The sequence below is a fragment of the Myotis brandtii genome, unplaced genomic scaffold (genome assembly GCF_000412655.1).
Source record: "Myotis brandtii unplaced genomic scaffold, ASM41265v1 scaffold36, whole genome shotgun sequence".
NCBI lineage: Eukaryota > Metazoa > Chordata > Mammalia > Chiroptera > Vespertilionidae > Myotis > Myotis brandtii.
Window position 1 is genome coordinate 4,355,206 of NW_005363836.1, and position 18,261 is coordinate 4,373,466.

The following is an 18,261-nucleotide window of genomic DNA, read 5'->3' on the forward strand; positions in this document are numbered from 1 at the left end:
TGATCAACATGTATTACCTCAATAATTATAAAGCACCAAAGTTATAATCAATAATTATGTCACTTTGTTCAGGTATATTTGAGTCTTTAGATTTTCAAAAATTGATTATTTTTGTGTCTATGAAGTAGTTTTTCAAACTTTCAGTCACCTTTAATCATTTTTATCTACTCTATACTAATTTATTTGGTATGGTTTTAAAATCATTTTCAGCCAATTTATTCTTAATTTTGAGATGCTTAAATAGTGAAAAGTTATTTTTAAGAAAGGAAAATCATTCTCCAAACATTTCTCATTACAAATTAATAAAATCAGGTCAAATAAAGATATATGCCATACATATTTTGATTGAAGACAACATTTATGTGAACAGAGAGGGATTTAAATAGAATTAACCAAGAAGTTTAGAATTGTTAGAATTTTTCATACTGCAGGTTGTATATTCTCATTTTACTTTTTCTACATTTTTCCTTTTTCTGTGATGGTGTGCATTGATATTGTAATAACAGTTATAAATGAAATAAGTGAAAATAATAACAATAAATGTATGAATAGAAAACTCTCAGAGGTTGAGGAATTTTTAATTTCTAAGTCAACTACATGTCTTATTTGGAAATGGTCTGATAATTTTTAAAAAATTATCATGCTGTTTCTTACCTCACATATTTAGCCCAAAACATCTTGAACATCTTTTCATGACAGTACAAAAATTCTACCTTTTTATTTTAAACATACTTTAATATGTTATAACATTTTAAAACAATACCCTATTATATTTGTAGGTATTTGATAATTGTTCACTATTATATTACTAAATATTCTTGAATTTATTCCTTTTCACATATGTGTTTATTCCTGAGGAAAATGCCTATATGTAAAATGCTTGAGTATGTTCATTTAAAATGCTGACAGATATTTCCATATTGCTTTCACAAGAGTTGTACCAATTTCTATTTCTATCAATAGTCCATGAGAAACTCTCATTCTAAGGATAATCATTTTCAATCAAGTCATTATTTTTACTCAATTGGATTTCAACCAGCTTGTTTTTTACCAAATTGCTTTTGCCTAAATCAAAAACCCTTACTCTTGACATTTAGAAAGATCAACCTGCTTATGTCTGTCGCACCTTTGAACAGTTCCCATATGCATACCACATCCTTCGGTAATCTTTAAGAAAGCAATACAAATTTAGTATTGTATTAAATCACTACATACTCGTCAATCATGAAGACTGATATTCTTTAGGAATTTCTTGTCTGATTTTATATTAAATCATTTTTATCATCAATGCCACTGAAAAAAATTAGATGTATTTTCTTTTGCCTATGTACATTATAATATAAACTCTAGTAAGTTAGAGACTTTTGCCTGCCTTGATAATTGATATACCACCAATGCTTAGAGCAGTAAGTAGCCAATAAATATTTATTGAATGAAAAGTGTAAGTTTAGCTAGTTTAAATTAATATGGGATTGATCTCAATCTTGTCAGCCATGTAAGTTACCATTAAATGCCTGTCCCTCAATCACTCACATCCCCCACCTTGAAAACAGGAAAATAAAAGTCCTTATGCAAATTTAATTAATAAATCTATACAGTGGTTAAGAGCAGGTATGGAAAACCACCTGAAAGAAAAACAAATTCCTCTCTAGCCAACAGAACTTGAATATTACCTGATTGATACTATTCACATATCTTACAGGAAAATGTGCCTATCAAAGTAGTATAGTAAAATAATACTTATAGGAGCATAGAAAAGAATATAATCACCTTGGAAAACATGGAAAGTGCGCATCCAAGTACTATCTAGGGTAGAGGATGTATCACCCATTGGACTTTGAATATTTCTAGTCCTATTGGCAAAGTTATTCTTGGAGCATACAGGGGGTTTTAGCCAAAGACCTTTGAGTTTTCTGGAACCTTTGGCATCCCGTTCCTAAAATGAGCTAGGTGCATCATGCCGTCTTAGCTTAATGCAGTAACATTCCATTCCACATCTGCTCATTCTGACACCATGCTCACCAGGCAACCGTCTCATTGTGACATGGCTTCCCATGTAGGTCTGCCTACAGGGGGAGGCACGCTGCTTCTACAAACTGTAATTATTTGATATCTTGTGGATTAATGGTCCCTGATTATGATTTTGCTTCTCACTCCAGTTTACTATAGGGAGAAAAATTAGGTCGTTGCGAGTTATTTCAGTTAGCCGAGACATCTCTCAGGACCTGACCATTCCTGAACACTAGCTGAAACAGGAAATGTCTGCGTCTCTAAGTAGAGACCAGATTCTAGAAAGCGTCAACCTAATTGACTTATGACCCAATAAATTCCTGCCTAGCTCTACGAAGTCTTCCCTAGAAAATGTGCCACCACTTTTGGCTTAATTTCCCCTGCCGTTTTCTGATAAACTACTATTATAATGAGGCTTGTAAAAAGTGCTATGTAAGCTGAAAACCATAGTAAATGGATTAAAATATTAGTTATCATTTTTAGAGTTATATTTATACTCTTACTGTAAAACAATCATTTGTATGAATTAATTCCTTAGTGTCAAGATTGTCTTTGTCAGTGTTAGATAAAAATACCTTAATTTCATGTATCTTATGTTTCCTAAAAGAGGAATGAAACTAAATTCACCCATTTGAACATAATGACTGTTGTATTATGACACAGGTTCTTAAGCTGCCAATGTTTCTCCTTTGTGCTAGAAATACAAATAATACCCTCCCACCCCACCCCACCCCACCCAAAAAATACCCTCCCTAATTACTGAATGTCTTAGTTATATCTCCCTGTTTAAGGAACTCATATTTTATGGTTACTATGCCTCCTTCTGTGCTCTATTAAAATAACTGAAATTACCTGAGTCATACATAACCTTGAAAGGGAAGCAGAGTCACTGTGTGTGATTAATTCAGCATTTTTAAAAAGATGGACATTCTTTTCCTTCTATACCCAACGTTCTCCAGAGTCAAACTGGAAGCAATTTCATACACTGATGGTAAAGTAAGTCAGCATGCAAATGCAAACCTATTCTTGGAAAGTTTCATTTTCTAGGTCTCATGCATTTAAAATGTAAAAGCAGTCAACACTGGGTTTATGCTCATAGAAGTCATATCTGGCTATAAAAAGTTCCTCTTTGTTTCTCATACAACACTTAGAACTAGTGAGAGATCACTTTACATTATTACATACTCTTTTTGCTCACTAACATGGAAATTATAGGCCTTCTCATTTGAGTAAGATAATTAAATAGAACATCATAATAAGTGCTTAAAAAGTGCACAATACAAATGTCATTGAGTAGATTAATTAAATCTAGCATCTTAACTACTGTGATAATCTAATATTCTAATCAAGAATAAAAAGATATTCCTTGATGGAATAACATTTACCCCAATAGGAAATGGAGCTTCATTTTCCGGCGGTGAGGTTTTGGATCTGGACCCTGGAGTTACCTTTGGAACAGTTCCTGCTGCAGGATGACTGGGAAGAGGCTGTAATCGAATTGGAGGCTGCATCATTCCTGGGGCAGTGTGTGGTCGAGGGGCTGTCTAGACAATTAGGAAAAAAAATCCATTTAAATTAGTACCTTGACATGTTTCCAGAACCAATTAATAACCCAACAAATTGACTAGAGTAATTAATGGTGCCTTTTTACGGAACAGATTAAACTTTAATTATGTCCTTCCATTATACATGCCCTTATGACCTGAAGTATTTATTAAAACATATGGCGTGGAAGTTCTACACATAACTAAATGCCACAATTACAGAGGATTCTAGACAAAGGAGACGTTCTCTGTCGGGTTCCTGTATTTTATTCATACTGTAAACTCGCTGACAGTACCTAATTTATGCTGTGCATAGATTAGCTTTGCTCAATTAAATGTTAAGTTGAATAATGTTCCTATTTTAGAGATCTAAAGGAATATGATTGGAATGGACTCATTTCTATTTAAATGTTTGCAACATGAATTCTACTGTGAGTCCTCTAAGTCTTAAGCTTAGTGCTGAAGTACAAGCAATATGATTCAAAACAGAGGAAAGGTAAATGCGTAACTGTAATGCATGACTATTTAGTCAACCTCTTCCTTGAAATATTAGGAAAACAAAAGTGAAAAATAGTAACTGGCAACTTTGGAAAACATTGTGAAAAAAACTGAGATTTTTTGCAGGCTGGGAGTTTTCCATTTGCCCCTCTTCTGTGCCTTCTCTCTCCTGCTCCAGCCTCTGGGAATCTTTCTTTATGGACTATATACCAACTGACCTCAGGTTCCAGTTTGATTTGGCCAATCAAAGGCACTGGCAAGAGATCAAAAGATAGGAGGAAATGAGATGGGTGATTTACTTCTTCTGGACGTTCACACCAAGGTTGTGATGCGCCAGCTAGGGCCCTCCACCAAGTCCACAGCTCTAGCAGGAAGTCCTCTCCCAGCTCACAAGTAGGAGAGGTTCTCTGTCCAAACCCTCCCTTCCCCCATGGGCCAATGTGGTGTGCTTCCCCATTGGGCTGACCCCAGCAGGCTAAGCATCCCTAGTTGTTTTTCCTTACCCTGTCTGCCTCTTTGTAAATAGTTTCTTTATTAAACCCTTCCTAATTACCCTATTTGTGTGAGCCATCTGTTTCCTGCTGAGACCCTGACTGATACACTTTCTAATCAAGAATATACTGCGGAGAGAACCAAACATGCCAGTATGGAACATGAGTGCTGTCTTTTGTGGCACTGACAGAACATTATGAGTTTAGTATAAAGAGCAGCAATGTTTCAAAAGTGAGGAAAAAACAAGGCTTTTGGCCCAGTTGTTCTAATATAATAAAAGAAGAAAAAAAACCTGTTAAGAATAATACATGCATATTTGGACCAGCGGGTGTGAGGATAGTATGCAAATGACTCATAAGGAGGTTTAATACATTGATTCTAAAGAATGGTGAACAAAATATTCAACTACATAAAAATGTAAATACATTTTAAAAAAATGATAGGGCAGCTTCTACCACCAAAAGTTGGTCTCCATGCCATCCTGACAAGCATGTCATATGTGATAAATATCTGATTTTATTAAGTCAATATTTTTTGAATTCCAATTATAGGCACTATGAAGAGATTAGAAAGTAATTTTTAACATCTAAGAGTGACACAAGACAATTAGTGCCAAATGACCCACACAAATACTACCAAAGGGACAATACAACAAGCATACCTGGGAACTCACAGCAGTTAGAACTAAAGTTATCTGGAATAAGCCAATGAGATAAAAAATTAAAGTTTCCAGACGCAATTATATTTTATTCAAATGGATGAGCAACAGAAGAAAATGGAGGAGAAAAGCAAAGGACTGGTAAATTTGCACATCTGAGTAAGAAGAGAGCCAGTTGTAAGCCAGACATGGGAAGGGGACAAAGATAATAGTCCCCAATATCTGTTTTCCTTTCTTCACAAGTAATAGAATTGTAATCAGGAAGCACGGCTATTACAAATAAAGAGTACATTTTCTAGCATCTCACGTAATTCTGTATAGATATATGCTCAGTTTTGAGTAATAAGATGTGAGCAGAAGTGATACATGAAACTTCCAGATCATGCGCTTAGAGAGGCTGTTGCTGACTTGATAGAGATGGCACACCAGCTGAGATCCATGCATGGGCATTGTCTACACACAAGCCTGTATCCTGACCGAGACAAAAACTTCCAGATCATGCACTTAGAGAGGCTGTTGCTGACTTGATAGAGCAGAGATGGCGCACCAGCTGAGATCCATGCATGCGCATTGTCTACACACAAGCCTGTATCCTGACCGAGACAGAAAACCCAGTGAACTGACAAGAACAGCATTTGATTTCATGAAACAGAACATAAGCCTATTTGAGTCCAAAGTGGAAGGTCGTAACACCCACACACAAAAAAATCAAGCCAGACGTTTCTGAACAAGGGAATCAGATCACCCAAAAGAATTCCTTTGAACTCGGTGAAACAAATATGCCTTAAGACTCCTGTGATATAATCCAACTGAACACAAAAACACTGAAAACCGAATGTAGGAATTCAAAAAAGCAGGTTCCTATAAACTAGGACATGATCAATGGGCTGTTGTGCTCTAAATTTTACTTCTCCACATTTGCATACAGATATCATTCAGTTAGATGAGTGTGGCAGTCAAATGTTTAACTGATTACATTTATCTCTAAAAACAAATCTGTACCATTCAACCAACAGCTGTGAGCCACAAACTGTTGTAGTTCACATCAAAAGCCACGTTAAATTGGCTATATTTTAAATTGTTCATAATATATTTTCTTGGAATAAACATGGCACTGTAGCTTAACATTTTCAAATCTGCACCGGAATGTGAATCGAAATTGACTACCTGGTGATTATTCAGCTTAGCTGAGCATTTCTAATTCTTAGTGGAAGATCTCTGGGGGTGCATTTTCCAAGCCTGTGCAGAATTAGTTGAATGACTATCCAGAGTTTTAATGGGAGCAATACAGCTAAAAGCTTATATGTTATTTTGAAAGTTTAGGTGCAATTAGTGACCAAATGCAATAACTACTCACTGGATACTTTCCTTATTCGCTCAAGAAAGTGAAAAGAGAAAAATCGATGGCAGTATCCCCAAAGGATTTTTTTTTCTTCGTCTCAATGGCACGTGGAGGTCAGGAGTCAAATTTAAAGGATATGTATCCAGGTTGGGAAAACAAAGAGGAGGACTTGAATTTCTGTCGGATGGAAACTACAATGCCAAGATTACAATGGTATCCCTTACAGTGCAGACTCGCCACAGGGGGTGACCAAGGGAAGAATTGTGGCTTACCAGAGAGAAAGGCTTCTGAAGTGCTGGTGTCAGTGTTTCCTGTAATTTTTAAATTACTTTCTCATTCCTGCCACATTAAGATCTCCTGGATGTATCATAAACTACTTATTGAGGGTGTTCAGCTGGAAAATTGAAAAGAAAGCCTTTCAAGGGTTTTTCCACTCGGAAACAGGTGGGAAGATAGAAAACAGCACTTGATGGTTTCTTTTGTTTCACCCAGTTTAAGCTTTTGAGAGTCTAGTGAGTTTGCCACCTAATAAAAGAATTATTTGTGTACATATGCATTTAAATGAAGCTTGGAAATATGGTAGCAACAAAGGGAAGACTGCTTTTCATAACTTGAGCTGTTCACCTGGAAATGTCAAAACATATTTACCTTCTGAAAAATGTCAAAGCTTAACACTATATGTGATGAACGATGAACGTGCTTTAGCAATCTGTGAAAGCACTGCAATTTCTCCATAAACATTGTGCAATCCAAAAAAAATGTTCATGCTAACAAGGAAATATATTAGGCTACACAAAGCAAGGATAAAGACATAATCAAGCAATTCATTTACAGCTTAACCCATCAACCTCCAGCAAATATTTTGCAAATCTTTTCCTGTATTGTTTCAATCTTCTCTATATTGTTTCAAGCTACCTTACCTTCCTTCAAGCAAACACCACCTCTACTGTATAAATGAATCAAACTAGAAGAAAGGTCACTGTGCAATTTCTTTAAATAGAATTACTGCACATTTAATTATTTTTATCTTAGAGTATGGGCACATACTTTTGATAAATGAAGTACAAATATAAGTATCTGGCCCCAAATGCTATAGAGTACCATTGAATTTGTGTGCATAAGTAAGCGCTACAAGTGAGGTGAGAGTAGAGGGAACAGCAAGAACAAAATGCAGAGGTCAGAAAATATAGCACAAATATGGAACAACTAGTGGTTCAATTTTGCTGCATTGCAGGGCGCTAAAGGGTAATTGTGGGGATAGCTAAATTGAGGTCAGATGGTTCAGGGTCTTAAATGTCAAGTGAAAGAGCCTGTGGTTTTCTATAGGTGACACAAAGCAAGTGAAGGTATTTGGGCATGTAAATAACATAAGTAATCTCTTCCTAAAGCAAATTGACCTAGCAGTAACAGGCAAAATGAATTCGACAGGGGTGGTGTTGATTCGAGGTGGGGCATTCAGTAGAGACAGAGTTGAATAGATATAAAACTATGCTTTCATTCAGTAGAAGTCTCAGGCTTATACAGACATCTACCCAGAGAGCATTCTTTCTGAGAGTAGTAAGAAATTATAAATGGATTTGGGATGGTACATGACAGAGAGTTTAATATAACTCACCACTGTTATTGGACTGGAATGTCCTTCATCAACCAGAACACTGTGGCCACGGTTAGTCTTTGGGCCCACTGGGGGGTGAGGAGACAGCACTGGCATGTTTTTTTCTATAGACCATCTTGTGGGCTCTCCCTAGAATAAGAAAGTAATTTAACAAATCGATGCATAGTTAGAAAACTAGTTTAGGTTAGTGCCTACCAGATTAAAAAAATACTGTATGACTAGAGAAGTCCATGGTCATTACTTTCAAAATGTTCCTTCTGAAGTCTATCAGGATAGGCAGAAAAAGTTTCCATAGCTGTACTGGGGAGGTGGTGTGTAGTGATAGGCAGGAAACTGAATCTGCTTTATTCAAAGAAATAGCTACAAGAGCAGTGTATCCTCAGTTTTAGCAAAAGCATTAATTAATCTGCAGATCACTACAAGAAGCATAATGCTCCTCACTACTCTGATCAGTAGTAGAGAATACCAGAAAGTATTACTTTTCTACCTTAACAATTTATTAAATAGACAGGCGAGCATGGCTCAGCGATTGGGCATCAACCTATGAACTACGAGCTCATGGTTCGATTCCCAGTCAGGGTACATGTCTGGGTTGTGGGCTCGATCCCCAGTGTGGGGCATGCAGGAGGCAGCCAATCAATGATTCTCTCTCATCACTGATGTTTCTACCACTCTCTCCCTCCCAGTTCCTCTCTGAAATCAATAAAAATATATATTTTTAAATTATTAAATAATGCCCTAAGAAAAGGTTGTTTCCATGTTACATAAAAGAAGCCAAAACATACTAGTAGGTCTTTCACCAAGTGCAGCTATAAAGTGAAAATTGTTACAAGTGCAAATCATACAAGGAGGAACTGGAGTGTCTATCACAAATCTTCCAATGCTGTAACCTGCCCATCTGTCTAGTTAGTGTGCCTGGCACACTGGGTGAGAGTGGATCTCACACCTCTTTAGGCAGCACTAGTCACTCTTCATTTCCAGTAGCCATTTTTCTCCAACAACAGTTCAGCAGTGAATTATAGAATCTATAACTCAGTCCTTGATGTAGGACAATATTGGCAAAGTTGAATTAACCACAAATCTCTACACACTAACACTTCTGATCTTGAAAAACTGGCCCATCTTCTGTTATTTAACAACAATTTTGTAACAAGATTATCTTTTGACCATGATAAAATAGAAAGATTTGAGTCTATCAGGCAAGAGGGAAACATTACTATCTTATATGGCAAGTCATTCTACAGAAGCTTTACAAATATTCACCAGTTTGTGAAATGTCTTAGGCCTCACATTTGTAATATGACACGGAAAATGAAGAACAACATGTAAGTTTGAATGGCTCAAGAAATTGAGTAAAACTGCCAACCTACATTGAAACCTTTCAAACATGCCTAATTGAATCTCTGGTCTCTTGATTCAAATTTATATATTTCCTAAGCTTACTTCAAAGAAGAATATCAAATACAAGAATAGAAAACAAACAGGAAATTTTGAAATACCTCGTACAAAATGTCTAAATCTTAAGCTCTTGTTTGCTAAAGTAGATTTTTCCTACCACGTATTCTCAAGGTTCACATTTGCATGAAAATGTACCATTGGATAATTCTTAGAATGCTCTGTTTTCCATCACATCAGAAACATCACCGTTTATTTTTACCGTCTTAAGACAAAAAAAAAAAATCCTTAGGCCTCTACCACATATCAGCCAAGAAAATACAAAAACTAAATTCTAGGTCTGAAAAGTATATTTTCAACTTTTTCTTTGAAAGTTTTCAAGTTTTCTTCGTGCTTTATAAAACATTTTGCACGGGCAGCTCCTATTTTGTCATGCTCTTTTGTAATAATGGTGGCCAAGATTTAGGCTTGGAGAAACCACCATTTGACCTCAGCTATGAGTTATCCCAAAGTGCCCCAAGAAACTTGAATAATAGCATCATTGGCTTCCAAAATCATAAAATAATATTATGAGATGAAAGGGAGTTATGTGGCTTCTTACCTTAAATCTCTGAATTCGCTCCTTTCTAGCTAAGGTCTCCAGTTTCTTTTTAATTTCAAGCTGATGGTAACGCTAAGCATACAGGAAAAATGGAGGAGAGATTCATATCAATTACAGCAACAATTTTTTAAAAGGAAAATAAGCCTACCAGCTAACCGAGTCTCAATTACCCCTCCTGTCATTGAGATGGAGAAGAATCACCTGCTTTAGTGTGCAAGTGGGAATATATATTGGTACAACCCTTTAGAAAGCCAATATCATATATCTCAGAAAGCCAATATCATATATCTCAGATATGTAAACGTGTCCCTTCCTTTTAACAATAAATTTCACTTCTAAAACTTAGGAGGAAATCTGAATTTTATTTTATATGCATAAGATACTATCTAAATGGCCCAAAGATACTCTCTAAAAAGTTTTTGTTGCCTGGCCAGCATGGCTCAGTGGTTGAGCACCAACCTATAAACCAGGAATTTGAGGTTCAATTTCCCATCAGGGCACATGCCTAGATTGCAGGCTCAATCCCCATTGTGGGGTGTTCAGGAGGCAACTGATCAATGATTCTTTCACATAATTGATGTTTCTATCTCCCTCTACCTCTCCCTTCCTCTCTGAAATTAATAAAAATATATTTGAATATATATATAAATAAAAAATAAAAGGGTTTTTTTTTTTGTTAGTAGTATTGTTCTCTTCAAAGCAAATTCAGAAGCACTATTAACCTTGAAGAGAATGGTTAAGTTTTTGGCACATCCATATAATGGAATAGAATATAATCATTAAAATAAAGATATAAATATTTTGTTTCAAAAAAAGGAAAATACATGTAATACACAAAGAAAGGAGGATACAGAATTGCACAAAAATGCAATTTAATTTATCAAGTTCATATTATGTGCCTGACCCCATGCTGGGGGCGCATTTTGTGTACATCATCTCTCTTCCTGCTCTAATTGCTAAGCAGTGTTATTTTACAAAAGAAGAAACTGAGGTGGAAGATCATGAATTTTTCCTCAAAGCACACAGTGGTTGAATTTTTGGTTGTTGTTGGGTTTTTGTTTTGTTTTGTTATTTTTCATAAAACCATGGTCTTCTCAAAAAAATAGCATGCTTTTATTAATGTATAAACATGAATAGAGACTAAAAGAAAAGGTGAATATGTAAACAGCAGTTATCTCTGAGAGGAAGCATTAATGTGGTTATTTTCCTTTTTCAGACTTTCTTATGCTTTCCAATTTTGCTATAACATATTAGTCATGTAATCTGCGTATAATTTGGGTTGAAATTATTCAGACACATCTGAGAGCATTGTGAAGTGTTTTTCCTCTGTTCTTGAGCCCCTCCAGCTGCCCTGAGACTCTGCAGACTCAGTCATTCCCTACCTCAGCATCACACTTCCCTTTTCTGTCTCCCCCTTTCCTGTTCTCTCTCCCACTTCTCACCAAACTTGATTAGATTCTACATCAACCACTTTCCATCTTCCATTTATTCCCAACTCACCAAAGTCTCCCATTCCCACCACCCCTCCTCACCACCACCCCTGGACCTGCTTTCACCAAGGCCACCACTGTCTTTGTCCTCTGGGTCAAAACCTAATTTCTTGTGTCCCAGTACCCATCTTACATAACCATTCTGCCACTTGTGAGAATCTCCTGGCTCTCAGGCATGTTTTTTCACCGCTGGAAGGTTCTTTTCCAGCCTATGTTGTTGTTGTTCTTGATCTCCTGCAAGGCACACCCCCCGCCAAGCTAGAAACCGCAGAATTTCTCTGGGCTCCTTCTTCACCCCTCCTCACTCAGCCAGTGCCAGTCTTCCTCCCTCTCCCCTGTCTCTGCAGACAGCTGCATCTCCCCAGTGTTTCAGCTACTGCTGTTAGCTCACACCCTTTGGCAACAGCTTCCTAATTGACCTCCCACCTCCAATCTTTTCCAGCTCATTAATCCATCTCCCACATTTTCAGCAACATCATCTTTCTAAAACAGCTCTGCTCATTTGTTTCAGTCTCCTGCTAAAAAATGTTTCATCGCCTCATCACCTATACTCCAAACCTAGTTTGGAATTGAAGGCTCTCCAGAAACTGGGCCCCAACTTATTGGAGAGTGTCTCTTCCTGCCACTCGTTCAACCAACCCACTGTGCTGTCTGTCTGGCCTCAGGGAGCTTTCCTTCCCCTCCGCAATGTCCTTTCATATCTCTGTAACCTCAGCCTCTGAAATGCCTTTTTCCTGGTTTCATGTGAGGTCTCGTTGTTTTCAAGGCCCAGTTCAAATAGCAGGACCTCTGTGCAGCTTCCTCTGACTCTCACAGAGGGAAGCCACCAATCCCTACTTTTCTGAGCTCAGTCTGTCCATTCCTTTCTTCTAGCATTTGATCACTTTCTACAGTGTTTTTTTTTTAATTATATCTTGCAGCTATACATCACAGAGCCTCATAATGATACATAGGTGAGCCTGATAGATATTAATGTTTGTTGCATAAATGGATATTAATGGCACTAATTAGCAACAGCATCAGCCTAAACTAAATGTGGCAATTTAGACAGAAATAGTCTATTTGTTAATTTATATGTTATATTTTGTAATTATATATTATATATTACATTTTTACCATTTATTTAAGATATTTATTCCAAACTTTAAGAATACACAAAGATGCTTAAATAATAGCATATTTACCAGTTATAATGTGCCAGTTATATGAAAGTTTGAAAAACCTCCAGGATCAAGGCTAATATAGAACTCCGTGCCTACTGATTAAGTTTGAAACTAGGTATAGATTGATTTTACACCGTACTATTTTTTTAAGCATTAGTTATAGAATTGTAACTAATACTTTCATAAGCTAGTGGATTTAGGGGTCATAAAGAGTGATTCTATGTAATTCATGCACATGATATAAGCACAAAATGAGTTCCTAAATTAACAGATCACATACATCTTCACTAAACACAACACTTGCTCAATATAATGGTAGCATCGTTTTCAGTGGCACTAAACTTAGTAGTGGTTTACTGATGATTCTACAGTTGTTCATGAATGTTTACTGCACCCACAGGTCAATGGTTTTATGAGCCAGGTTTTCTGATTTATTGCTCTATGTTCAAGCCAAGAAGTGACATGCTTTTTCACAGAGATTAAAATGGTATTGATGCTTGAAACTACAAATTTCATGGTGCAAGGCTAAAATAATTTATCAAGTTAGCTAGATATCCTACTAAAAATGCCATGTCAGATTAAAAAGAAATGTTGTTGATTATAAGTCCATGCTGACCAATGTGGCCTAAAGTAGGAGGGACAGCAGATGTTTCAATGCCTATTCCTTGAAATTTAGCATACGGCTGAGCTTCGGAGCCTTAGAAGAATAACAAATCTGAAATAATTCATGGCAGTGGAATTACTGATATTTAAACAGATGTCACTTTTTTTTAGCAAATGGAAATTGAGGTACAGATGGTGAGGGCAGTTTTGTTTTAGAGTAGCCATTATGGATTAGAAATCTACATTTGTTAAATTAAATATCACAAAGTATATAATGGTGTCCGTATTTTCTCACACTGAAATGGAGAAAAACTTACTTTAGTCTGTTGGCTCCTTGCTACCTAGAGAGATAGAGAGCATTTCTCAGGTCCCCTTATTCCATTCGTCTTTAATGAAATACAAGAAGAATGTCTCTGCCTCAGGATACAGAAGTATTATTAATTATCACATTAGATAGTATCAGTTATAAAGAAAAGAGTAAATTCTTGTACCTCCATATCAAGGACCTTATGGAAAATAGCCTGGGCTAAGCACTCCCGGATATATTTTTGGTGATCCCTCTTCATGATATTTAGTTTGTATTCTTTTTCAGAAAGTATTCTTCCATTTCTTGTGATCTGTCATGAATAAATAAGACACACATAGAACTACAAAGCAGAAAATGTACTGTTAGTCACCAAACAGGGAGAGTTAGAGAGGCAATGTTTCCTAAGCCTAAAGGAGTATACTACTGTGGTTGATAAACTTTCACTTTTAATAAATATTTCATAAGGCAAAAAAAGAGAAAGGCAGTCCTATATACCCATCACCATGAAAACACACACAGATGGTGCACTTGTTGTTTAAAGCAAGGTTTTCATTAGAGTAGCAATTTTCCCTTGATGGAACCCAGGTGTTCTTTTCATTTCTTTTTTTTGCAAGCATTGGGGAGGAAGTGCCGGGTGCTACCATGATACAATGAATAGGAGCAGTGATCACAGGACTGATGATCTCATAGGAAATTTACTTTGAAAGGCAAAACAGGTAAGCTACAGAGGCTCTCATCACTTTGTTTTTAAAATAATTGGCTTCATTACTTTGTCTTCACTCTGCTTTTTCGTCTTCCACTCTCCAGCCCAGAATGTAATAGAATTTGTTGTGATTTCGATTTTTTTAGATTATGTAGTGCTGCAGATATAAAGTTATTCCAGGTTGGTGTCTATTGGCACCATTGCAAGTCCCAGGAATGGTAGTTTCTGTTTTTCATTTACCGTGACCCTTGAGTAACATGGGGTTTAGAGAGTACCCACCCTCACACAGTCAAAAATCTGCATGTAACTTTTGAATCCTCAAAAACATAGTTTTCCTTCAGTATCTATGGGGAATTGGTTCCAGAAACCCTGATAATACCAAAATCCAGGGATGCTCAAGTTCCCTATGTAAAATGGGGTATATGAATGCATACAGTCAGCTTTCAGCATCCAAAGATCAAAAATAATACAGGTATTTATTGAAAAAATCCACATGTAAGTGGACCCAGGCAGTTCAAACCTGTGTTGTGTGTTATTCAAGGGTCAATTATACTTGTTTTTCTTTTCTTTTAATCCTTCCTATGGCAACTTTTTTTTTGTATTTTTCTGTATGTTCTCTAAACAAAGGGTATTATTTTTTCTGGATTGTTCATCTTCTTCCTTTCCACTTGATTAAGCCTGCTCCTCTTTTCAGGTCTAATGTGCACCCACATGTTTCTCAATTTTTATAACTGTAGTTTTTTTAGCACTGTTGTTGTAACATATTGAAGTGTTGTGATTAAGTTGTGCTACAAGCAATTGACTACTGATAATCTTTTTTATGAATGCATTTTCCAATGAAAGAAAGGGGTGTGGCAATAGAAAATATGCTTGGGATTACAATTCAGTCACAGTCTTTGAAATGTGCTGTCCAAGGGATATCATGTCATGTGCTCCAATTGTAAAAATAGGTTGAGAATGTGCTGCACTGCCTCTTCCTTTGCAGTTAACATGTGTCATTGTTATCTCTCCCCTGGGAGTTGTCTGATCTCTCTAACTAGACTGGAAGTTCCTACAGGGCAAATGCTCTTAAACTTGAACCTGCCTCAGATCATGTAAAAGACAATTGAAAAACAGATTAGAAATTTTGAAGGGGATTACATTTAATCTGTATATTGCTTTGGGTAATGTGGCCATTTTAATTTGGTACAGCCACAGTGGAAAATAGTATGGAAGTTCCTCAAAAATTAAGAATGGTGTTACCATATCAGCAATCCTTTTTCTGGGCATCTGCCTGAAACATTTGAAAACATGTATTCACAAAGATACATGCACCCCTATATTCATTGCAGCATTATTCACCATGGCTAAGACATGGAAACAATCAAAGTGTCCTTCAACAGATAATTGGTATAGAGAAGATGTGGTACATATATAGAATGGAATATTACTCAAGATAAAATATTGCCATTTGTGACAACCTGGATGGATCTTGAGAATATTATGCTAAGTGAAATAAGTCAAATGGAAAAAGTCAAGAACCATATGATTTCATTCATATGTGGGATATAAAACTAAAAGCAACAAACAAACAAGAAAAGCAAACAAAAACTCATAGACACAAACAACAGTATGGTAGTTACCAGAAGGAAAATGGGGTGAGGGGAGATAGAAGAGGGTAAATAAATGGTGATGGAAGGAGACTTGACTTTGGTGGTGAATGCACAACTCACATGATGTATTATAGAATTGTACACTTGAAATCTACTTAAGTTTATTAACCAATGTCACCCAATAAATTTAATTTTTAAAAAACTAATTGATTGGCCTCCCCCCATTAACTTCTGACTCAATCGGTCTGGGGTGGGGCTTTAAAATTTGCATTTTCTACCAAGTTCCCAGGTGATTGCTGATTCAGGGACTGTATTTGAAAGACTACTCTAGAGAAAGAGCTGGATCTTCCTTACTTGAGTTGCCATGCACATAACCAATGTTCAATTAAGTGCTTGTTAATGATGTCGATAAGTAAATACCAAGTCCTTCCTATTTACACACGAAGCTCACATATTGTTATCCAAAGAAGTAATGTTACTAGTAACCACAATAATTACAGCCATTTATTACACATCTCTTCTTGCCACAACAATCCTGAGGGCTGGGTATCATCATCTGTATTTTACAATTGAGAAAGCTGGAGCTGACAAAGCTAAGTGATTTGCTCAAGTCTATGTCTTGTAAATGACAGCCAACTTCCAGCCAGATCTGTCTGATAACAAAGCCACGGGAGGCAAAAAGCAAGCTCTCTGGGGCGTACCAGCCAGAGTGCCAAGCACATAAACAATTAGAACCGCAATGCATGTCCTTTCAATACCATAGCAACAATAGTTAAGGAAAACCACTGTGTTTTAAGAAGGTAAACTGCAAAGCTCTCTAGTCATACTTTCTATACCCACACCCATTTCTTTCTATGGAAGGCTATCGTACTTTTTAATGGCTTTACATTACATTTAGAGGAATAGGATTTTTTTGTGTGTGTGGAAATGATAGTTTTGGAGCTAGCAAAATACATTAATGTATCCATAAACCACCCTAGAAAATGAAACTGTTTTTAAAAATTCAAAGAGAAATTTGAGCTGTTTGTGTCTTCCACAGCAGATTCTGTGATGGTTGAAAACAATGTATTTTTTCCCAAAGACAGTCAAGTCCTCTCTACCCTTCATCCTTAATAGTTCTTGGCCCATAGACTGTGTTCAATAAATGTGTTGAATAAATGAATGAGTAGACAAAGTGAAATATGCTGTTAAAAACTCAGGGGTTTTCCTCAGTGATTTATAAGTTGCCTTAGCAGTCGTTGTGACCTCCTTTCCTATCTTTTGAAAAACAACCTCAACAAGTTAAATCAGAGCTTTGCAAAGGAAGCAATTTTTCTGAAATGGGGGTCAGGGGAGATGTCCCTAATTAGTTCAAAGAGAAAACCAGGAAAGGGAGAGAATTACTGGACTTAATGAAATAAAAGGGGCGGGTAGAGCGTAAACCAAAGCTTACCAGCCCTGATCTTAAGAGATGCCGCCTTATCCTTGTATTGTTAAAATATCCAGTCAGGTGTTTGTCGGTAAGACTATTATATGCGGCAAGTAACCTGAAACAGAAAAAATGAAACCATTAAGGTTTTACGAAATGCTGCTTGATAACCAAGGCAATTCTTGACTTTCTCATTCCCAAACTGTGCATAATCTTAGCCAGCCAGCCAGCCACGTGTGCATGTAATAAACAGGTACTATTGAGCACCTACTATTTTCTAGGTTTTATGACAAGAACTGGGAGACAGTCCTGATGTTTATCCTGAAGACAAGTATGAAAATCAGACATGAACAATTAGATTGGTGTAAAGAAATCAAACAATAGAAATAGTCACGGGGACACGGAGCACCAACTCCAGTTGTCAGGGATGTCCTCAAGGAGGAAGCCTGGTGGAGAAGACGGGGGTCCTTCAGAGGATGCTTCATTCTCCTGTTACACCTTAAACCAGGGGTGGGCAAACTTTTTGACTCGAGGGCCACAATGGGTTCTTAAACTGGACCGGAGGGCCGGAACAAAAGCATGGATGGAGTGTTTGTGTGAACTAATATAAATTCAAAATAAACATCATTACATAAAAGGGTACGGTCTTTTTTTTTTTAGTTTTATTCATTTCAAACGGGCCGGATCCGGCCCGCGGGCCGTAGTTTGCCCACGGCTGCCTTAAACCCTAACTCACACTTACCTGCACTTCCTCAGCATGTTCTCTCGTGTCTTCTGGACCCAATTCTCAGTCCTGCCTCTGCAAAGGGCTTTCCCTCGCCTGTTGGCTGGTGGCCACCA

The 18,261-nt window shown here is 36.9% G+C and overlaps 1 protein-coding gene across 2 annotated transcripts in view; it reads right to left on the reverse strand.

Moving 5' to 3' along the window:
• Positions 1-18,261, reverse strand: part of ERICH3 (glutamate-rich 3) — a 109,230-nt gene that overhangs the window by 68,463 nt on the left and 22,506 nt on the right. Inside the window, exons 2-6 of one of the 2 annotated variants that reach the window (XM_005871917.2) lie at positions 17,446-17,539; positions 13,903-14,028; positions 10,156-10,227; positions 8,160-8,288; positions 3,396-3,554 (exon numbers count right to left, since the gene is read on the reverse strand). In XM_005871917.2, the coding sequence (XP_005871979.1) occupies positions 3,396-3,554; positions 8,160-8,288; positions 10,156-10,227; positions 13,903-14,028; positions 17,446-17,539 (580 nt within the window). Of the gene's footprint in view, positions 1-3,395; positions 3,555-8,159; positions 8,289-10,155; positions 10,228-13,902; positions 14,029-17,445; positions 17,540-18,261 lie in introns of those variants that run through there. The other variant, XM_005871918.2, reaches the window with a different exon arrangement.